The following is a 23,594-nucleotide window of genomic DNA, read 5'->3' as shown; positions in this document are numbered from 1 at the left end:
ACAGCCTTTATGTATACGGGGGAAAGGGCCAATCCCTCTGTACACAGCACGCTAACTAGCCATCTTAAGGGCCATCTTATCCACACAAACGATCTGGTCGACAACAGAATGAAAGAAAAGTAAGGTTGTGGGGGGGCTAAAAAGAGAGAAACATACTGGAGAAGAAGGACGAGTCAGGCCCATGTCAACACATACACTATGTTTACACTACGTTTATTTTTTCTGTTGCATCCCTCTTGGATTCAGCTGCTCTTTTTACTCCTTTTCCCTCACTTCCATTTCCTGCGCCTACCTCTGTAAGCCTGTAATTTCTTGCTCACACTCTCGTTCCCTCACTCCCTCTACCTCTTACTCTGATAGCACGCTCTGGTTCTTGTGGGGCAGGCAGACATCGCCTGAAGCATCTTTCTACAAGCCCGTTTATTCCTCAAAGTGGATCAGAGAGGCAGAAGAGCTGTTTAAACTCACTGGCTTGGCTGCTGTGTCGAGAGATAGTTAGCCTATGCACATATTGTTGTCCTTTGCGCTATTTTTATTCCTTTTTTATATTTGTCCGTTTTTCCCCTCAGCTCATTGGTGGGCTGCTGCAGTCATCTGTACAGTGAATTGCTCCAGGACCTGCTTTGTGCTGTGGCCACTTTTGGAACAGAAACAATATGTTGCATGTCTTGTTTTTTTCCTGTCAAATCTCTGTCTTCTGTCATTCTTAGACTAACTAACGGACAGTACAAAAATCCAAAAACCGAGGGACTGACACACTCACGCACGCACGCACGCACACACACACAGAGAGAGTGGCCACAGCAGCAGAGAACAAGAGTCATGAAGTCATCACATGTTGGAGCAACAATGGGGGAATGATGCAACCTAATCTACTTCACAGAGTGATGCGCACAACATAGAGATTAATACACTTATTGTTTGAGGCTGTGTGATCGTTTTGATCAAGTTGGCTGTTGTTCTTTGAAGGTGAGGCCACAGAGGAATAACAAAGACGCCCTGCTGTGGTGGTGTATTTTTCTGAGGGTAAAGAGCAGGGGCGTTAAATAAAAGGAATATTAAATCAATATAAACTATCCCCAAGATCTTTTTTTGCATACGAGGGTGCACTCTGTCCCTCTGAGGTAGCTGGTAAGATTTGCGATTGGTTTCAAAGGGTAATTTGGATTTTTCTTACAACTTATTTAACAGTTTTGACCATTATTTATATCTAAAACAATAACATGGTTTCCTCAAGTCAAGTCTAACTCTTATTTCGATCAGGCACTGAACTGACACCGGTGCTTTTTCCCAGGTTAAGATCTGTATACCTCAACACATGGAACCTACTGGAATCATTTCTATTTAAGGTAACATCGAGCAGGGACTGCTTTGGCTCTAAAAACTGAGTTGGCAGCCCATCGTGACTGACTGAATGTAACTTATAGCTGAAACACTGAATCTTTCTTGTCTTGTTAACAAAGTGTATTTAACCAGGATCGATCAGTTCATGGTTGATACACGATCCACTTTACAAGGTCAGAAACCAATCTGCCAAATAGATAATGTGCATTCCATGAGAAAAGAAAGGTCAATCACAAAATATGCGATGTAAACATCCATTACAGGTTACAGCCAGACTTCCTGGTTAAACTTTGACTTACTGTTATTACCATAGCTGTGCACACAAAATAAGGTGACACAGTGGAAATCTTTGGCACACTTGCTTGCAGTTTTATCTTCAAATAAAGTGGTTTGTGTAATCTGGCTTGTTGTAAACTGTGGGCTGGTTTACACCATATGATCATCAGTCAGCTGTTTCTTACCTTTTTGAGTTTTATTGTAGCAATGTTTCCATGTTCCTAAATCTCTGATATTTCTTTGATAAGTGTAAGTACATTATTATAATCAATAAAACTCATAATCAAAGGCACAAGTTATATAGTGGAATCGTCCTTTACATCATCTCTTCATCAAAACTGTGATTCTTCAACAATACAGACTAGTGCGAGACACTGAGGCGTATGCTATAACCCCGCAATACTTACCTCTCAGTTGTTTAGGAAGAACATGGTGTGCCAAAAAAGTAGTGCAAAACAGCTGTGGATTTTGCTCTCAGATTGAAACTGAACCCAATAATGCTATAAATGTGAAACAATAGGAAGCAGACAGAGTAACACAATGAGAGAGGAAGCATGAGATACAAACCGAGAGAGAGAAAGAGAAAGGGGAAAACAGAGGTGTGCATTCCTGTCACGGTTGCATGATAATTACTGATTCGTCGGTTATTGAAGACCTGCTCACTGCTTTTCATTACCAGCAACAGCCGTACAATGAGACAGGGAGAGAGGAAGAGGAGGAGAGAAAGAAGGAGAGGAAGCACTGATAGGGATGAGGAGGAGAGTGGTGGTGGTGGTGATTGGTGTTGGGGGAGGTTACCACAGGATGGCAGGGTGAGTGAGGGCATTAGGTAAGGAAGGGAGATGGGAGAGGAGGAGGAAGAGGTTGTCTGTAACAGTGAACGAGAGAGAGAGAGAGAGAGAGAGAGAGAGAGAGAGAGAGAGAGAGAGAGAGAGAGAGAAGAATGAAAAAGCAGAGTGTGTTCCAACCTGGTCTGTGTGGTCCTGGGGGAAGCTCCACAGCACGGTTGGATCTAGAGGTAATTGACAGACAGCATTAATCAGCGGGTGAGAAACACACCGTCTTCGCTAGCTGCCTCAGAACACATACATATTAATGAGAGGGGTGGGGGCAAGGGTGGCTGCTGCGAGTCTGTGCACGCACACACACACACACACACACACACACACACACACACACACACACACACACACACACTTGCACTTATATACTCACTTACACACATAGACAGAGCAGCGCACAGTGAAAGACAAGAGAGAGTGTCTAGGCTGTATGTGCTGTAAATATGCTAATCTATATTCTCAGTGTAGATATGATAGCTTATATTATACACCAAATCATGCCCGTTTAAGAAAGTCACATCAACACATACTCTGGCTCATTTGCTCTATATTCCTATACTGATACAAGCTGTTTGCTGGAGAGATGTAACACTAAAAGGTGGATCATTAGAACTGTGGTCTGTGTTTTTTTTGTGTGTTTGTTTTATAACACAGGTGCTTAGAGATTAACCAAGTTGATTAATCAATTTTGAGACTGAAAGGAAATTAACCGATTCTGATATTGTCAATTCACATTTAAGTCAGTGACTAAGTGTAAACACAGAACATCAGCTGGGTTAAAAGCTTCAAAAATGTAATTACAAATAGAATACTTAATAATTGACAAAGAAACCTTGAGATAAAACATGTTGCTTTGATAAGCTGCGCTGTGCATTTCTCATTCTCTTTTGCATTTTATAGGCTACACACTAATTGATTAATCAAAAAAACGACTGATAGATTGAGCAACAGTAAAATAATCATTAGATGTTGACGTAGACAACTTGGTCATTCTTATTTAAAGGTCCAGTGTACAAAATTTAGGTAGATCTATTGGCAGAATATGGAAGGATTATAATATTCTTGAGTGTGTTTTCATCAGTGTATGACCACCTGAAAATCAAAATAGTTGTGGTTTTGTTAACAGAATCGCCTCTTCCACAGAGTCCGCCATGTTGCACCACCATGTTTCGACGGTAGCCCAGAAAGCACAATCCAAAGACTGGCTCTAGAGTGCACCTTTCGCGATTTTGACATTTTACGTTCACCATATGGGAGGGCGAGGTGAATGAAACAACTGTTTAATGTATCTTCATAAACTGCTACTACAACTACTGTTGCTTTAGTGTCATTCTTGCAACATGTTTGCATCTCTCTTAAAGCTAGCATCCAAAAGAAGCTTCTCACAGGCTTACACCATGTGGCTGAAAGGAAGCAGCCACCGAGCCATAGCCTGAACACAGGGGTCTCTGGTAAACATGGCTTCTACGGTTCCAAGGTCACCCTGTGACCTCAGCAGGAACAGCGAGGGTTTCAAGCGATGAGCTCTCACGTGCCAGGTTCACTGTCATGGACATACAAAAGGCCTACAGGCTCATGAACGGACCCCCACCTCTACCTAAACAAAGCTGGTTGAGAAAAAGTGAATCTGGAAGCACCAAACCTTTGACAGCATAGAAAAACAATGACTGCGAGTTCAATAGGTATAAACTATGATGTCGATTAAGTCCCTTAATTGAAAGATGTATGACCATTTCAACAAGGGTTATATTCTGCCCTATGCATATACCCACAAAGACTAATGTAGACATTTATGAAGCCAGAGGAGAGGACCATTACTTTAGTAAAGAGGACATGCAATAACACACAATGTGTCGAGTAGCTTCATGGCTATCACACCGGGCCGCCTGTGAGAGAGAGGCATACAATGGACAAACGGATGACAGGACGCAGCAGAATCCATCATGCCTTACATAATCCTGTTGGATAATTTCATGGGCCCCATCTTGAAAAGAGTGGCACAGAAAAAAAAGCAGCAGAGCTCAAAGCTCTACACTCCGACTGCCCCCCCCTTCTCCCTACCCTATGATCTGCCACAGTTAGGGCTATTTTATGCTGATTTACTGGGTGAGAGGATGGGAACTGCTGCTGGAGTGTGATACAGGTCAGAGGAAGAGGCACAGGAGTTACGGAAGAGAAGGGAGAGGGGGGGGTCCAATGTTTGTAACTTCTGGCAGTTTTACCTACTTTCCGCTTTCCTATAAGTTAATTTCTGTAGCCTCTGATTTATCTCTTGTACCAGCGATTACAATGCAAGCTTTTATAATCCCCTCAGTATAATCAATGGCTTAATGTTCCACATTTAAGCAACATAAAAAAGGCGGAAGGTGGAAGGGTTTTTTTTGCTGCTTTAGTGTGTTTTAAATTTCTATAAATTTGATATTTCAGGGTTTTGACTACAACTAAAACTAATTAACTTCTTCTTTGGGGCTAGTACGCCATGCATGAAACCGCTAAGAGTAGACTGATATAAGATCATGTCACGTGAAAACGTTACACTTAACACTTAATAGGCGCAGACTCCAGTATGTTCAATTCAGCATGGAGTCACACGGAGGAAAAGTGTCATGAATAAAGAGAGCACAGGAGGCAGAAAACAGCGAGCTATAACAACACACAAATACTTTCCACGTGTAGCTGAGGACATGCGAGAACTTCAGAGCACGACCGAACACCTTCCTTTATCATTCATGTCTCCTTTCCTCTGCATCCTGTGTGTGCTTTCCTTTCTATCCTACAGGATCTTATTCTTTATGTTCTGCTCCACCTCCACGTTCCTCTGCCAATCATCTTGCCTCTTGCTTCTCTTTTCCACTGTCTTTTCTTGTTTTTCCCCCCATTCTGCCTCAATTCCAGTCCCTCTTCTCACCTCCTTCTGTTTCTCATGCTTGCCTCATTTTTTCTGTTCCTTCCAGAACCTTTCTTTCTCTCCATCCCCCCCTGCAGCTCTCTGTCCTCTTCACTTCTTCACCCCCCTCTTCATTTTTCTCACTCTCTTGCATTCGTATACCCCTCCCTTTGGACGTGCAGGGAGTGTGGTGGACGCAAGAGGGGGCCTGGAGGGGGTTAAGGCTGAAAGTTGAAGGTTACAGAGGTGAAGAGGACCCCTGCTGCTCCGCCAGGGGACACAAATGTCACCATGACAGATCCTGCACCGGTTAATCCACCCTCCCCTTCCTAAAAAAGACACACACTGGAGCTCAAAGATACTGACCAAAAAAACACGACAATTCATTTCTGAATACTGCAACACCAATGTCAACTGCAAAACAGGGGGAAAAAACCTGTACTAAACCATTTTCTTTTCAGCACATAAAAATATTTGAGGTGCAAATGACATGATTGTAATTCTCTCCATTTAAATGTCATCAAAAATTTTCATCACTTGATTTGCAAGGCAGAGATTCTAGACAGCCATGAGGCCACAGCAAATACATTTCTGTCTGCAGCCTCTGTGGCTTCAGACTTTTTGGGCATTTTCAAAACACAGGCTGTGGATTTTACAAGTGCACTGCATAAATGTTTTGGCTTGCTCGCAAGGTCATAAAACATTCTCTGCATGCGACAGACAATGGTAGCTGTCAGTTGCAATAAAATATAACAAAGTCAGAGACACAGGAGTTCTGGAGGACACCACCAATAAGCATAAGCACAAAAAAAAAAACCACACACACAACCAATAATAATGTCACTACATGACTGTAGTCCTACAAAGGGTATAAATGAAGTGCCTTGTTCATGGGCACATGAGTCAGGTAATAGCTTGCCAAACGCAAACAAGCAATAACTGCACTGCAGCTTTTGCCATTTGACTGGACTAATTATTGCTAAGATGAGTGAAGCACTTTTTGCTTTTTCATACACCTGCTTACACTGCCAGCTGCCTGTGTGTCCACGTCTGTCTTGCAATCCAAGCTCTGTTAGGCCTGTCTGCACAATGCATTGCTTTGTTAGATATCAGCCTCTCCGTCACCTATCTCAGAGCCAGAGATGCAAAGGATTCAGAATGTGTTTATTGTATTCCTACAGTTGACAAAATCTACAAAGGGCTGCTGCAAACAGTATAAAAACAGCCCATTTGATGTGTCACCACTGGCAGCTCGAGTGAGAAGGGGAAAACAACCTATAGCATATTTCACCCCGGTGGAGCACAAACAGATCCAGTGGGTGAGAATTGAATTGAAATCACCTATCCAGAGTTAGATTCCTCCATTCACACCCCAGGAAATGGAGGTGCGCAAATGTGAGGACAAGGAGTGACCACTGGTCTCTGCCTGCAAAGTGCATGTGTATCTGTGTGCAAATGTGTGCTGTACAAGTGAATGCGTGTTTACAGATAAATATCAAGCTCAGGCGTGAATATTTACTGTATAGTAGCATGTCCATTGATCTCTGAGGGCTTCGAGCGTGGCTGATCTCCAACAGTCACGATGGGGGCAACATGCACGAAGCCCCTGAGCCACGACACAGATACTGGGGAGAGGAGGGTGGTGGTGGTAGAAATGGTCAAAAATCAATGTTTCGGCTATTCCTGAGACACTTGTCTTTAAAAGTTGGAGGAGGAGAGTGAGTGAGGAGAAAGGAGGGTTAATAGGTGAAGGGTGCTGGGAACTGAGAACGGGGCAACAGGGAAGGAGTGGGAGGAGGAAGGATGAGGTGAGCAAAGAGATGGATGGATTGCCTAAGAGTGGGAGGTAGACCTCGGCCTCTCTCAACCGACACCGCTTCATTCCTACCTCCTCAGGTGGATCATTAAACGTGATGGGATTAAACAGAATAAATTAGCAAGGTGCGTGTGCACTGAAACATGAGAGAGAAAAGAGAAATAAACCTACCCCTTTATCTCTCATTTCTTCTATTCTCTGCATAAATCTACAGAATGTCTACTGGCACTTCCAAGTAGGCTAAAAATGAAAAATGCTGGCATCTTCATCTTGGCATACATCTCTGCTTCTTGGGATTTCCAAGTAGGCTAAAAAGAAGCTGTTGGCAGAGGATGTCATTCCTAATGCTGCCCTAACACTGCTGGCTGGAAGAAAAAGTTGGCGCACAACACCAGTGTGTCAGAGACCTCACGCTGCCCAGTGTTGCACTCCGAGTTATTCAACTTCGACCATTTTGTCACTAAACTACAAAAGTAAAACCCAACTTACTTTCTTTCTTTGAATGACAGAGAGCTTTATAAAAATAGCCTTTGCAAACAACTGGAAAAAGCATATGATAAACATGAAACACACCCACAGGGCACACTCCTATGTTTGTCTTTCTATAGGATCACCTTAGCAGCTCAATAACAGTGGCCTGAATGCATGGTTCTGGCTTTAAGACTGAGAGAGATTCCAGTAAAACACAAAGACCTAACCCTAAATCCATTGTGAATACACATTTGGATGAAAGCCTCTAGTTTATAATTCTCTATACTATGTGAATCAAACACAGACTTAGAGCCCTCATGGCCATCCAATGTTCTAAAGGCATAAAAAAATGCACTTTTTTCACCTTATTCCATGAACGACTGAATGTGTGTTGTGAGTGAATAGGAGGCCTGTTTGTTAAGAGAGGCCAAATCCCATATGGTGAACAGCAGCTCCTCTGGTGAGAAGAGAGGCTGTGAAAGCCACCGGCAGCCCCTCTCCTCCATCCATGCTCCGGAGATGAAGGGATGTAGCGCCTGCCTCTCCTTGTTCCTCCTTTCTCTCGCTCCCTTTGCCTCCTCTCCTCCCTCTTTCTTGGCCAGGGGTTAAACTGCTGCACTCTAACCTCCTTGGCAATGATTTCATTCACTCCGTTTCTCTCGCTCGCTCTCTCATCTTTGAGAGAGATTTATTTCACAGTATGTAGTGGATTAGGCCCCCCTCGTATGCCCTCGGACAAAAGCATTGTTTTAGCACTAGCCTGTTCGCTGTAACGGGAGGAAGCTACCGCTACTAAGCATCCACAATACAGCCATTGTGGACACAGGGCTGGAAGGACCCTGCCTCGGAGGCCGTCTAGACTTTGAGCCTGGGCCGATTGGAGAAACAGAGGGAGAAAATCCCATCAGGCAGTGGAGTGAAAGTTAACTAAGGTAACCTGCTGTGAACCTGATGAAGATGTCAAGCCAACATATGGCAAAAAATGTCTATTGTCAGAACAAGGAGCTTTCTTCCCTCAGAGGGAGGGTATGGTGGAGGAGGAGGAGGAGACGAGGGGTGGCTAAAGAAGACTAGGGGGGTTGCACAACCTAAAGGAAGGAATAACTGTGGTGGTCATCGTTTTACTTCTGGATCAGTAGCCTTATTCTGGCCGGGAGGAGGCCCAACCCCTACACTCACAATTAAAGGAGTAAGCAGATTAACTGGCATCTTTCAAAGGCCAGCAGAAAGAAAAACACACTCACAGACGTTTAAAACATTTTTTTCCATTTTGCCTATCAAGTCTCACACTGCACACTGCAAATGGCATTACATTTCATGCTGATTTAGTGAGCAGAGGTTTTCAGAGAAAAGAAACTTCTTAAACGATGATATGGTCCTTGAGTTTACTAATACTGATTGGTCACACTAAGTTGTTACAAATGAGGACTGGGGACTGATACAAAGAGCGAGAGCCCGAGGGTAGTCAAGAACTGCCTGGATTAAATTAAAACAGATTTGTGTTTTGATATCAAATTGGGATCTAGAACTAAACTGTGACAGAAAATGTCCATCCAAAACACTCTAAAGGCTATATTATTTAGTGTTAATGGCACTAGCATACGCATCATAACTAGATTAGGTCTAGAAATAGGTCTAAATTTGCAAATGAGAGATACTTTTTAATTCCAGTGCTTGAAAACTTGAATAAAACAAAAAGAAAACAACCTCTAAGGTAGAGCCTGCTTTACCAGCCAAAAACATCAACTGGCAGGCTTCACATGTGAGAGATGCTGGCCTGGGGGATTTCTCAGCCATTTCTACAGCTTCATCTGAAAAAGATAAACAACAGCCTCAGCCACTGGAAGAAGAAGAAAGAAAGAGTTGCATGGAGATGATGCGACCCTATTAATGCCACATTAGTTGTTCCGTCTTCCCAGAAAAATGCTTCAGTGGGATGAGCTGAGAGGGTGAGAGAAGAGGTGGAGTGAGAGAGACAGAAAGAGAGAAGGGAAAGTGATACTGTCTCCAGGCTAGTTGGGATGCAACCCAATTTCACAGCTTCACGAATGAGTGGCACAGCATATGGATGCAACCTTTGTGACAGCCTCTGTGTATCACCACATATCAGCGTTGATATTCCGAGTCAGATTCCATACTGGTCCAACATTATGTCAAACACCAGCTACGCATGACTGCATCTTCAACACAACACACCGACAGCGTGTTTTGTTGGTGAGGGGGGGGTGTTAGCCTCCTAAGCTAAGAAAAACAAACCAGTATCTCCCTAGACAGACTACTCTCCGACTCGTTCTACACTGTATGATGCTCAGTTGCTGCAGGATGATAAAATGAAGTGCTTATATTAAAGCAGTAACGTGCCCTAAAATCTGAGGTATAACCTGAAATCTGAGATATGACCCAGATATTTATTTTCAAATAGATGGGGAAAAGGAGGGTAGACTGCAGAGTTTTGACAGCAATAGCACAAGTTAATGGTGAAGATTCCGTCTCTGCTGGCTGTTGGCTGGTTGGCTTAAAGGCCAACATTTCATCTCATAATCACATACGTCTCTCCATATGGTCCAACCATCTGCCTCGGTCGAAAAACAACATCTATATAAGCACAACAAATTAATAACTCTATTTTTAAGGTAATAAGCATAAAAAAATATGACTGTAGCAAGAACATATCTTATTTTAGAAAGTAAAGCTTTAACTTTACAACATAACACACTGAAATGACTGGATAAAGTGTTGATTTTGTAATTATGACTGGCTAGGGAGTTGTGGTTATGGCTGAACTCATTTGCACGCCGTAAAACATATTTTTGGTGTGGCCTCGTGAGAGAAATGGCAGTCTGATAAGTCTGACAAAATGCAGTTTTGGGTTGTACAACTTTCAGAGTTTCAGAACTGGTGATCAGGTCATTGTCACTCAATTACACATGCTTAGGGGAGAGTTCCTTTTCTAGTCTTTGAGGTGGTGGTTGCAGCATCAGAGAAAACACTGTGCGGCACGGCAGCTCCTTGAGGTGGGGAGAGGATCGATCTCAGCTAATGTCATATGGCACAGCACCCAGAGGCAGCTGCGTGGTGCTGATGACAGTGCAAAGCCTTGCCTTTGGCGGCTACATGCTTGGTGCTGCCGAGCTGTGATTTGAAGTTCACATGCAAAGGCTGACAGACAGACAGCTCTCAGTCAGCCAGTCAGACAGTCAGTCAGCCAATGTTTCCACAGAGATAACGATACATCTGTATCTGCTAAAAGTGTACAATAGTGCCTAAACACATTCACAGGGGTCTGAATGCTCTACAGGTCTGACGGATGAAATACTGACAGGAAAATACTGGGCAAACACTGTCTAGCCACTGAAACTTAAACATAAACAGATACACACACACACACACACACACACACACACACACACTTTCCTAAAATTGAACTGGCTTCAGCAGGAAAAGCAGAGGTTGTCAGGTTTTGAAGAACAATAACTTCTAAGGGATTTATCTGGAATGGTCATTTGGAGAAAAAGGGCCTTCAGTGTCCAAAAAATTCAACTGTTGTTTTTCCATTAACCTACCAGTCCCACCTTTGTAATAACTATTTTTTTCTTTAAATGAATGAGTCAAACTGATTAAAATGTACAAGAATGTATCTATGCTATATATAACTTTGCAACTAAGATACTAAATAGTCCATTATCTTTGCTGCAATCATGGATTGAGGCAAACACTTTGATTCATCGACATGCACTCTCTGAAAAACAGAGGGATTGGAAAAGTGGGCTTAGTCAACAAGTGATTCTGCAGGCAGGACTAGGACAATACATGTCAACAGAGCTACACCCACTTTCAACACATGCAAACCCGTGTTTGATGAGGTTTAATAAACATATTCCACCCGCATTAGACTCATTAATATCAGGCTGTTGTCATAACTTTACTCCCTTGTAATATACATTCACACGGGACCCAGATCTACTGTAGTGCCAAAGAGATCACTGCGAAACCCATTAATTACTGCAACAGACAATCATTTTTAGTGTCTATTTTTGGGTTTAATTGAATATCAGAAAAAAGTGAAAACTGCCCACAATCAGTTAATACAGCCATATATAAATGGATAAAATATATCCACACTTATAGATCTTATAGAAACTGTAAATTTGTCAATGTTGTTTGTGGAGCTGTTGAAATTCAGCTGACTGAAAGTAATTGTTGATACAGAGAGTGAAGGCCCTTGAGGCAAATTTTGGGCTGTATAAACAAAATTGACTTGATTTGAAAGCAGAGCAGTGCCAGACCAGTTAAACCCTGGCGAGAAGCAAGTCCTGAGCCCTGCTTGGATAACGCATGTTAACCTATTCACTCTGACCACAGACACAGGTTAATCCCGTTTCGCTGTGTCACTCTGAAATGGGTATTAGATGTTTATACAACTCCTAGCCTCATCTTAACTGGATGATCAGAAATGATTCCAAGTTCAGGAAATACACTCAACAACAGCAGTCAACACATGAAGGCCCGGAAGCTGAGAGAAGCATAAGTGTGTGTGTGTGTGTGTGTGTGTGTGTGTGTGTATGTGTGTGTGTGTGTGTGTCCTTCAATACGAAAACAAAGAAGCTGTGGATGAATTACTGATTTGCACTGATAAATGGTCTCAGACATTCACAAAGGCATCAACATTGACCTATATTTCCTGTCAGAAAAATAGGCCAGAGCCCAAATTAAGGGCCAGTAGGCTACTACACGCATGTAAACGGCATCATCTTCACTGTAATTGTGTGGTGTTAGGCAACACAGGAGCAGCCGTGAATGGAGAGACATAGCCTAAGGGCATAGCTGTTGACATGTAAATAGTGAGGTTAGAAGCTGAGATGACAGCACAGACAGTAGGCTCGTACTACTAGTTCTGCTTGACTTGGGTTTGGCCTTGACCACAGAATTAAGGTCTAAAGGACAACAGTCTAGATGTCAGAATACCAGTACTCATGCCATGTCAATAAGTAGGTTGATTTCCTTAATTGCCGGGGAAAACACATTTCTGTCTTTTCATCATTCATCTTTTAGGTCATTTTACATCACACTACATGTCAGCAGTGAGACCAGAACACAAACACTGAGGCTGCATCCTCTGAAATAATCTCTGCCTTTGTCTGCTTCTTCCATTCATCTACTGGTGGGGTTTTGCAGAATGCTGGAGATCCTTAAGACTCCGCTGCAATATGAATACTCATTGTTTTACATCATATGTTATCCGCTACCTATAAAATACAGATAAGACAACCAGAAGATAGCTACTGTAGGCATATAATTTTGTACTAAACTAATCAGTCAAAAATACTCACAGGTAAAGCTTCCTGTTGGAAAATCTCTGAGAAAGTGATGTCTTTTTTCATATGGTTGGAATCCTTCATAAGAAAAGCTTTATAAGCTTCATGGCTATCATTTCCAATGCACATGACAAGAGAAGTGGGCCAGTTGATGGAGTCATGAGAAGTGAGTCAATCCCAAATCCTGTTAAAATCCTGTCGTCATAAAATCTGCTCAATATGACAGTCACAAAAGTCAACATATTTTTGAGCACAGCTTTTTTATGAAATCCAATTTACCAGCCTAGGACAGATTAACATCACCCAAGCTACATTAAAGCAGGAGCTGCACTAATCCTGTTCATTTGTGGGCTAAACTAGGCCACATTGGTATTACATGCATAAGAACCAGCCAATAATTGTTCTTTGACTCACAATAATTGGTTGTGTGTGTTTGTGAGGGTATACATGTATGTGTGTTTGCTTGTACATGCTTGTGCCATCTGCCGTGCTGAACATATACTCCTGGCCATCCACTGCCATCCTTTGACATGACACATGTGAGGAAGAGCTAAGCTTTAAGATGACACTGGCAGTTTTTGGAAGCTAAATTCAGCTGGACCTTATCCTAGCCTTTGCTTCGTGGTTTTTATTTTTAAACACATAATATTCCCACCGCTCTCAGGAGCATAACTTGAGAGTGGTCACAAGGGAATAAATTCATCTGCCATCACACAAAGATGCACAGCACATGCACACAGGCACACACGAACAGAAAACAAGCCAATGACAACAATGCTGCCAGGCTGCAAGTGAGGAGTGAGGGTGATGTGATGAAACTCTTCTGCATTCATCAGAATCATCTCGTTTTAAATCATTGATCGGGTCCCTACTTTTCCCCACTTTTTCGCCGTGGAAAGGGGAAGTCTAAAAATAGCCTGTGAGCGTCAGTGCCTAGAAGTCTTTCCATGTTCTCGCAGTCTGGCAGCATTAGTGAATTCAGATGAGCCTCCTGCAGCTCTCACAGCTTCTGTGTCTCTTTCTCATGCACAGACACACACACACACACACACACACATCCATCCATGCAGCCGTGCACAAGCATACACAGCCATATATGCACAACACACACTATACACTTAAACATGCACCTACTATCACACACTCACACAAAGAACAATTTGCCCCTGGAGTTTCAGTACTGCGTCAGTGAGCGGGAAAGCTCAGCCAGCATCCACAGCAGTATCTCACCTCTCAGCCACCTCTTTGCCATCAGCATATCCACGACCCCCTTCATCCTCTCATCTCATCCCCATCTCACTCCCTTTCTCCCTACCCCACCCTGATTTTGCCCCAGTTCTTCATGCTTTGGCCAATAATACTCTATGCTCTGAAAAAACACAGAAAAGTCCACTCACAGCTGTCCTGGTGGTGGTGAACGTATGTGTGTTTCCAAAAACATGAGTGTTGCGAGGTCACATGGCACTACCTGAAAAGTCCCAGTGACCTTTTTCCTCATTCCATTCTCCCCATAGGGCCTGTCTGTCCCGTCTGTCATAACTAGTGATAATCAAATAGGGGCATGAGAAAGATTGCACCTTGTTTGTGAGTGTGCAACAACGTGTGATTACGAAGAAAAGGTTGATATGCCAGAACGAGCAGAGACAGAAACATGGATGCGTAAAAAAGGCAGCTGTTCTGGGATCATGACTACCAGAGACATATACACCCAAAATACAGAGAGCTATTCTTCTGGCTTTTAATTTCATTGGTGCCCTTACCCGGGTAACAATCTAAGACATCATGTTTCTGCACTGGCCAAAAGCCAATACAGAAAGTTATAGTTTTATTCTGAGTTTCACCATAATCTGAAACAAAGCAGGCTGGGTGAAATGTGAGCACTTGCTTCCATCTCTTTTTAATGTGAAAAGAGCTGGAACTAAACCCAGTAAGCAGCAGGCCACTACACAGTTACTGAATGGATGAGTGGCTGTGAGTAGGGAGCTACAAATGACTCCAGACACCAACAAAAGAACCAGGCTGTGGAGCACTGAGAAAAGCTAGCTGGCCAACTTTGTCATTTGAATAACCAAAATGGAAATACAAACAAGGCTTATCTTATATCTTACTGTGCAGTACACAGGAAAAGCTGCGATGAAACCAATAGCATCTATTCCAGAAGCCAAGGAAATGTCAAATGTACTGTCAATGTCACAGATGCAGGCTTTCTTTTAGGAATGCAATATCATCCATACATACATCTTCAAGTCGCTTATTCCACTTAAAGTCATGAAATGCTTTTCAGATTCTAGATTGAGTCATTCAGATGCAACTGAAACACTTCAATGTTTCCTTGTGTTTTAGTGCCACATCATTAAGAGGTCTCACAAAAGAAAAGGGCATCAGCACCCAAACAAGCAGCCCCAAATATCCACCAACCTCCACCCAAAATGCAGACACAAAAAAAGAGGTTATGGTGTGAAAAGTTGGACTGAGGGTCAGACATGATCTCACAGACACTCGGAGGACATAGAGTGTGAGGTTATTTCTCAAAGTTCACTCACTGTGGCCATTACAATAGCATTACAGGGAAGTTAAGAGACTTCCTCAATCCGCTTGACTTGGGTGATATCTGATTCCGTGTTAAAGAGCCAATTTAGCGAAGTCATATGGGTGAGACTAAAGCGAAAGGCAGAAGCGTTGTGAGATACACAAAGTGTAAGACCCTGGGGTCCTCTCAGGAGTGAGAGTGGAGGAGTGTGGCCTCTCTAATGACCAATCAACACCCTCCTTGCTGCCATGGCATCTGTTAGTACTCCAATGGCCTCCCGTCTAAGTGTGAGCCCACCGTGAACTCAACACGCAGCCGGAATCCAATCAGACTGCAGAACTGGCAAAGCTTGGGTCAAGGAGCAATTCTGACATTTTGCAGAATGTCAACGTTCAACCTTTTCTAAAAGTTCTACGACACAGGAGTTTTGCTCTACGAATGCGAAGGGTGGAAATGGGAAGGTGTGAAAGCCAAAGGAAAAAAAAGGAATATCACAGCTTCTTGAGCGGAGCTACAGCAGAGAAGGAAGCAGATTGGTAGCTAACGAACAGTACGCGACACCGTGAGACCTCTAGGTCTCAGCGAAAATGTTCTTAAGATATAGAACAAAAGCAACTTTTCATAGTTGGACAAAGTGAAGCTATAAGGGCAAATGAAGAAAAGGGTAAAATGTGTCTACTCTATACTTTTGCTTTCTGGTTTTCCTTTAGGTGTATCTGAAGGAGAAGCCTAAAACCTATGCAAGTGCACTTATACTTTAACCTCCTGCTACATACTCTAATACTAGTGTGACTCTATTGGGAGATACTGAAGCAGATGATAAAGCTGTCATTTATCTCACACAAAAAAAACCCAAATGCTCAATGGCACACACAATTGACAGGCACAAGCATACAATGGAAATAGGACAACAAGTGCTTTCATTCACCTGCTACGGCTAGAGGGTGTCATATGTTGTGAAAATTGTAAAGAGTGTCAGTCTAGAGTAAGGCATGGAAATACATTCACATTCGTTCGTGCAGACAATTCAGAGCTTCCAATTCATCTGACCTGCAATCTGTCTGAACTGAGGGAAATATGCAGAAAGAGCACGCAAAGCAAACCACACAGAGAAGAACCAGGGCCAGGGTTTCAGACCAAAACGCAATCCTGTGATGCATCAGTGCTAACCAAGCTGCCCTCAATGAGTTTTTTTTTTTTTTAAACACTAAATCGTTCACCGTAATTGCAGGATGAATGTAGCTATAAAATTGATTTGCTGATCTATTAAGTTTATTGCTTTGTTACTGGGAACAATCTGGCTGGAGGGAGCGGGCGAGGACAGGTAGCATCTGTCCCCACCTACTGCCTTGGCAGCGTTAGCGTCATCTGCTAGCTTTGGCAGCATCTTGGAAGCACATCAATATGGCTTTATGTAGCCAGGGCCGCTAGTAGCTAGCATGCCAGTCACGCTCTCAGGCAACACTCACTCACAGCCTGAGCATCCACAGAGCACTGAGCCAACAGAGCTAAGCGGAACTGAGCTCAGGCTGAACAGGGAGGCCAGGTCTCCATGGACCTGTATGAGGAAAAAGGCCCAGTGTCTGTCATCTAGCCACACATCCATGGTTGGAAGTATGGGGCCAAGTCCAGATATGAACACTGCCTCTATTATAGCTGTGAGCTTTAGTTTCTTGTTATTTCTCCTCAGCAACACTTCTGTTGCGGAATGCTGATGCTCTCGTCAAATCTCAATTACCACTCAAATCTTTAAGGCGATGGATGTTTTTGTTTTTATCTGCACCACCGATGTTATGTTGATACCAGAGTTAATTACTCTAAATGACATGGTTTTAGCTACACACTAACAAAAAGTATTCTCCTTGACCACGGTGAAACGAAAAACTTGATCTGGATGTCTGTGAATCAGACTTGATATTCTGGCTAAAACATCATACATCAATAGCAGCAACGCCATGTCATCAGAGTAGTTGAATGGCCCTGTTGGCTGAACATCACAGATGAGACAACAATGTTTAGGCATAGGTATTCTTGGAAACAAGCAAAAGTTATGTTTACATTCAGTGTTACTCACCAAACACATAGTGTGTATCCTTGAGGTCTAACGAAAGTGATGAATGCATTTTCTACCTAACATTGCAGGTTCTTTATGTGTTTTAAATCCAGCCTTGTTTACACCCATGTTGCAGTCCTCCTCTTCCCTGCCTTTGCTGGCACCCTGCAACATATCTTGGCGTGCTATCGCAGGCTGTTGATCAGTGGAATAGTGCAACACCATTGGTAGGACTGTGTATCGCTTCACCCGTGCCCACAAATGCACCATATAACAAAACGGGAAGTCACTCATAGAAAAATGGCTTAAACTAGAGGTCTAAAACTCCACAGGGAACCTTCAATCAATTATTCACCATAATAATGATCAATCATTGTTAATTACAATCAATTAATCATTAGAGGCTTATAAAATGAACAAAATGATACACCATTGATATGACATTGGCTTTTGCAGCAGCAGTATTTGAATAAACACATGCTGTCACTCAAAACTGTCACTCCTGCTTTGTTGCTTGTTATTCAAACAAACAATTAAACAAACATGCATATTGTTCTGGTTCTGAATTTAAAGGGTACCTAAACAAGGCCTCAGTCATTCTTTCAAATAAAAAAAAAACGTCTGTGGTAGGTCATGAGCAGCTTAGTTTATCTCAACTTGCAAAGAATATTCAAAAGGAGAATTAGTGAAGGAGGAGACAGCGACAGTGAACTGGTTTCATGAAAACCTGCAGGTGCTTACTACAGTTTGAGTCAAATCAAACTCCAGTGAGTCATCAACGTAGGTAAGCAACACCTTTTACCCTGCTGTCACAACATGCCTGCATCACCGGTTCAGATAATGGTTCCTATTGGTGCACATGCCGCAGTTATCCAGGTATCCCATCTGTATGTCAAGCTAGCGCAGCTCCAGCCATTGAAACTACCCATGGATGAAACTGGTTTTCCGCACCTAATTTGCACTTTGTCAGTTGATATATTTTTTTATTCAAATTCTGCACAGTGATTAATCACTTATTGATTAATTATTAACATTAGCATTAATGACTTCATTGAGCACTCAGGTGTAGGCTTAAGAGAGACTGTCACATAGAGAAACATCAAGCCGTGGATAGCTTCTATGTCAAAATATCAAAAGTTTGTAATGAGTGAGCAATGTATTCTGAGACCAGCGGTTCACAAAGGTCACAGAGAAACAACTTTAAAATGCAGCTTTATTGCACGCCTGTCTGCACACACGTGGGCGTCGTCTGCACACACAGTGCGAAGTGTGAAACCCATTTAACACAGGAAGTTCAGGGTTAGGTGTACTGACCATTTATAAAGGGCTTAGCTATTGTCATCTGACTACACTACAGGTCTCTCTGCAGTTTGATCATGACTTATATTAACAAAGGGAATTACCCTCGACAATACAGTGGTATCATGCCATACTATCGCACATGGATCTAGTTTCAGACCTGCAGGACCAGGATGTGGTGAGGGTGGCAAAACAGCAGTGCGGCATCAGCACAACCCTGCACGCAGCAAGCTTTCTAGCCACTCAATTAGGACACCCTTTCAGTCACATTAAAGCACGGCATTGCAGACTGGATTTCTGGTAGAGGGAGGACACAGCAAATGAAATGCAGCCAAAAATCTATCTAAAATTTATCTTGTATTCCCTAAACTGTGAGGAGGCGATATGAGAAATATGAGCAAGCTGAAACCTTCCACCACTTCTCCTAACACTCAAATGTTCTACACCATGTTGCTATGACAATTTAATTATAGTCTATCATGATTGCACTCTTGTTTGTTTGCCTCTGTGAGGTAGTGGGAAGATAATGTGTGAATGTGAAGTGGTGCTTTTTGGCCAAGTATCTAATGTTTGGCTGTAGGAGAAACAGCTCTAGTTTGCGGTGACTGACTGTGGAGGTTTCATAGCTGACCAAAGCTGTTCTGTTATGACTCATAGCATTAACCCTTTCAGCTCATAATAAAAGCAAGCGCCACAGAATTGAGACAAATGCATACAGTACCGTAAGACAGGTCAATTTTTAGTTGTTAATGCATGTATACCTACAGTATATAATATTCGCACACAATCGTTCCATTTGGGCCTGGTAAAACAATAACAGTTCATTCATTTCAATTCACACAGACATCAGCCAAGTCAAAGAAAAGGAAATTGATCAGATTCAGGGAGAAGTGACTTATTCCTCATAGTTACCTGAAACTCCTTTAAAAAACAATCCGCCACAACCATAAGCCTCTGCTTGCAGATAGTATACATCTACATGAAAACAACATCCTCAACAGGGACATTCTTATATCCAGTCAGGACTCAGCACAGGGCAGAGAGCACCTCCGTCAAATGACTGAGCAGAATGTGTATGTTCCACTTGACCTCAGGGGTGTGCAAACATTGCTCTGTAGCTGTGCTCCAGGGAGCAGGAGTCCGGATATGAGTCTGACCCTGGATCATACGTGGGGGAAGTCAGTTATTACAGCACAGGCCGGTGGTTTATGAGTTTGGTTTAAAATCCAATATCAGAATTACATCCAAGGACAACTTTCAGTCTACTCTGGTCAGCTAAGCAGCTGCACAAGAGAACCGTCCACATAACACCTCCTTAACGTCAAAACTGAGTGGGCAAAATAAGACAGCTGGTGTAATGTGCAGTGAAAATGTTTTTACATGATATTTGACTTATGGGCGACACTGGATATTGATGTGAAATATAGGTTACTGTATTTCCCATATTCATAAAGGTAGAATATGGTGTTGTTCTTCATCGGCCACAGACATTTCCTGGGCTAGTCTGAACACTTTTTGTCCTGGCCACCGCTGCTGGAATGTTTGACCGCTGCAAACAGCAGTCCAGTTAATGCAGCTTGCTGACCCAAGCGTGATCTTTCTAAAACAATCTTTGTGGGGTCACGGTTGCAAGAGAAATACCAGCACTGGTTAACTTATGGTCAGGCTTGATAACAGAATAGTGCAAAATCAGTCAAACAAATGAAGAATGCATAACACAAACTAAGATCTTAAAGCAGCTAACATCTCTGACAATTTTACAACTGAACTCAGAGTTGACCTTCTTTAGTCCTTCAGTGTACACTCTGGGGCACACATAATAACACCACAGACATAATGATTGCTCTCATTTTGCAAGACTGAACTCAGTCATGCACTGTAATTCTGTGACGCTCGCTGTCTGACTTAAAATACTGTACAAGTGCATTTGGTTAACACTGCCGCCAACGTTACATGGCATTTTGGCTGTGCAGCCTTACAATTACTGTAATTACACCACAAACAATCATTTTTACAAACACATGCTAACAGACACAATTGGCAAATGCACATAAACATCTTTATCAAGATGGATAATAGGACAATGGGTAACAATTATTTTTAATGTAAAATAGCTTGTCACTTAATTTTTGTTTTTTTTAATAATCAAGTAATTGTTTGGTCTATAAATTCTTACAAATTTGAGAAAAATGTCCATCAAAATTTCCCCAAGCACAAGGTGAGGTGAGCACATGTCATGTTTTGCTTATCCAACAGTCAAAACGCATAGATATAACATTTACATAGATATGAAACAGAGTAAAGCTTGAGATGCTCGAAACCGAGAACGTTTGGAGAACATGAAAGAGAACAAGAACGTCTTGTGTGACAAATGACTTGACCGGTTATTAAAATTGCTGCTGATTCAATGTATGGCAGCCAACTAATCATTTCAGCACTGATACATAAAATTAATACATATGCTCTACTTAGGGGTGCAACTAATGATTATTTTCATTATCAATCAATCTGCCAATTACTTTCTCCATTAGTCACTTCATCTATTGGTCTGTAATAAATAAATGTTAATAAATAGTGAAAAACGCCCATCAATGCCCATTCCCTGAGCCGATGGGGACGTCTCCAAATACCTATATATATATACCTAACAGTTCTGGGAGAGCAACAGTCCAAAAGCCAGAGATTTTAAATTTACATGTTTGGTTTGTTAACCAACTAACTGTTTCAACTCTAGCTCTACTGATTCTGGATGCCACTCAACAGTTCAAAAACTTCTTTTTTTGTCTAAACCCAGCAGATAACAGACTTACATTACTAGTACATTATCAATGTATCCATTGATAAAACCATCACCTACCTTCATGTTCAGATGTTGGACATGCCACCTGTAGAACCAGATCAAATGTTCTTTCTGGATTCTCCCTGAAAAGAACAACACACTGATTGCTGAGGGGAAATAAGGAGCAGCTGTTGTTGCACAGAGTCATTTGCAACAAGTATGTATTTCATATTAGCATGCATATAAACAGTGTTGAACACCTCACAATGTGATCTGTGATCTTACAGTAGACCTGTCCTACTTCATATGAGTCACACTGTTAACAGCAAACCGTTTGAATAACAGCAGGTTAAAGCTAATAAACAGTGATTTAGTGTATGTGTGTGTGAGAGAGAGAGAGAATGAGAAGTTTTCTCATCCCTGACAGTATCTGGACAAAGTTGGGTCACAGGAAACGGCCGCTCGGTCGTGTCCACATGTAGCCTATTTAAAGCCGCCTGCTTGGCTAGCGGAGCTGCTAATTGGTGGCCAGCTAGTAGACGGAGCAACAGACTGACCCAAATGCTGTGGAGCCAGCTGGCCTGGCTGTTAAATCCACGGCTGGAGATGGCTCAAATGACGCCAAACATTCCTCCGCATTTCACGTTCAGCTCTGAGTTAACGTTACGAGCCTGACACGCGCATTAGCCGTTAGCTCGAGCGTTCTGTATCGAGAAGCGACCGAGCTGGCGGTGCTGGTGGGGGTAAACATGAAACTCAGAGGTCTTACTTTATTCTGGTGTCCATGGTTTAGCTACAACATCGCGACAACTCCGCGCTGTCGGCGTCGGTGCTCTGCTCTGCTCAGCTCTGCTGGCTGTCCGAGAATATATTTCCACCTCGTCCTTCCTCACTCTCAGCCGTCGCTTCTTCTGTCTTATCGGATACCGCTCGAGAGCTGCCGCGACCACATGCTCGGACGTGGGCTGGTGTGGTAGTTTGTGGCGACCCTCCGCCGTTAATGTAGCACGAATCCCTGGTTCAGCACCACGGTGTTTATTTCCCACAACAAACGCCACTCCAGGAAGTGCCGCTGTCAAAGATTTGGTGACGTCAGCGCGTCAGACGAGCACCTTGCCGCTGCCGCCGCTGCCTGTGAGCGTCTTTCTTGCACCGAGGATGAGTAACAAGCATGATACGCACAGCAGACTTGAACTGTGTGATTCATGCTTCTGATGAAAAACGTATTTCCCTGCGAGACTGCATTATTAGTTCAATAATTGTGGCAGCCGTAGCCTCCAGCAGGGGCTCCCAAAGTGGGGTCCCGGAGCTATCCGGGGTCCTTGTCAGGGCTTCCAAAATGAGAAGTAGTTTAAACCAGTAATAATAGATTTTTTTGGCCGCTTGCGGGCTGAATACATCACAGCACAACATATCATCACCTTATAAAGCTGTTATGGTGAACGTGACAGTAAACAGTTGCCTATAGGCCTACATCCAAAAGATACTGAGAAGCATTAATATTGATTTGGAGTCATGTTTCTGGTCACCTGACAAATGCAAGTTCAATATTCACTCTCTTGAAAGCCCTGTGTTGATCTCGAGCTTTAGCTGCTAAGTGGTCCACAATGTTCACCAGCTGTAGTCACCAACTTTATGTGTCTGCTGTTGGTTGCTGGGCAGCTAGTGTTTATCAGCCCCCGTCTTCATCTGGGAACAAATACTGATGACAGAGGTGAGAGGGAACCAAAACAGTAGTTTTAGGCCATGAAAAACAATCTAGACCTGCAGAGTGGGGAGATAATTCCTACCTTTCACACAAAGCATAGGCTGGTTATTTGATCCATTGTTAGTATAAAAATATTGATTAGAGCCTTCACTGCTTTTTTCTCCCACAGGACTGAGTATGAGTGAAAATATCAAGCATATGCAACAATGTTATGTGAAATTCAGCATAGTAACATATAAGCCACTGCCCTGAAGTTGAAGACCCCCAAGGGCCT

At 42.7% G+C, this 23,594-nt stretch overlaps 1 protein-coding gene across 2 annotated transcripts in view; it reads right to left on the bottom strand.

Moving 5' to 3' along the window:
• Positions 1–22,642, bottom strand: part of dennd1b (DENN/MADD domain containing 1B) — a 104,282-nt gene extending 81,640 nt beyond the window's left edge. For both annotated transcript variants that reach the window (XM_041935293.1, XM_041935294.1), the window contains exons 1-3: positions 22,382–22,642; positions 21,691–21,755; positions 2,589–2,632 (exon numbers count right to left, since the gene is read on the bottom strand). In XM_041935293.1, the coding sequence (XP_041791227.1) occupies positions 2,589–2,632; positions 21,691–21,755; positions 22,382–22,398 (126 nt within the window). In that variant the 5' untranslated portion in view covers positions 22,399–22,642. The remainder of the gene's footprint in view (positions 1–2,588; positions 2,633–21,690; positions 21,756–22,381) is intronic.
• Between the last annotated feature and the right edge of the window lie 952 nt (positions 22,643–23,594).

This window comes from Chelmon rostratus, chromosome 4, assembly GCF_017976325.1.
Source record: "Chelmon rostratus isolate fCheRos1 chromosome 4, fCheRos1.pri, whole genome shotgun sequence".
NCBI lineage: Eukaryota > Metazoa > Chordata > Actinopteri > Chaetodontiformes > Chaetodontidae > Chelmon > Chelmon rostratus.
The sequence above is the reverse complement of the archived record's forward strand: the minus strand, read 5'-3'. Positions and strand labels throughout refer to the sequence as shown.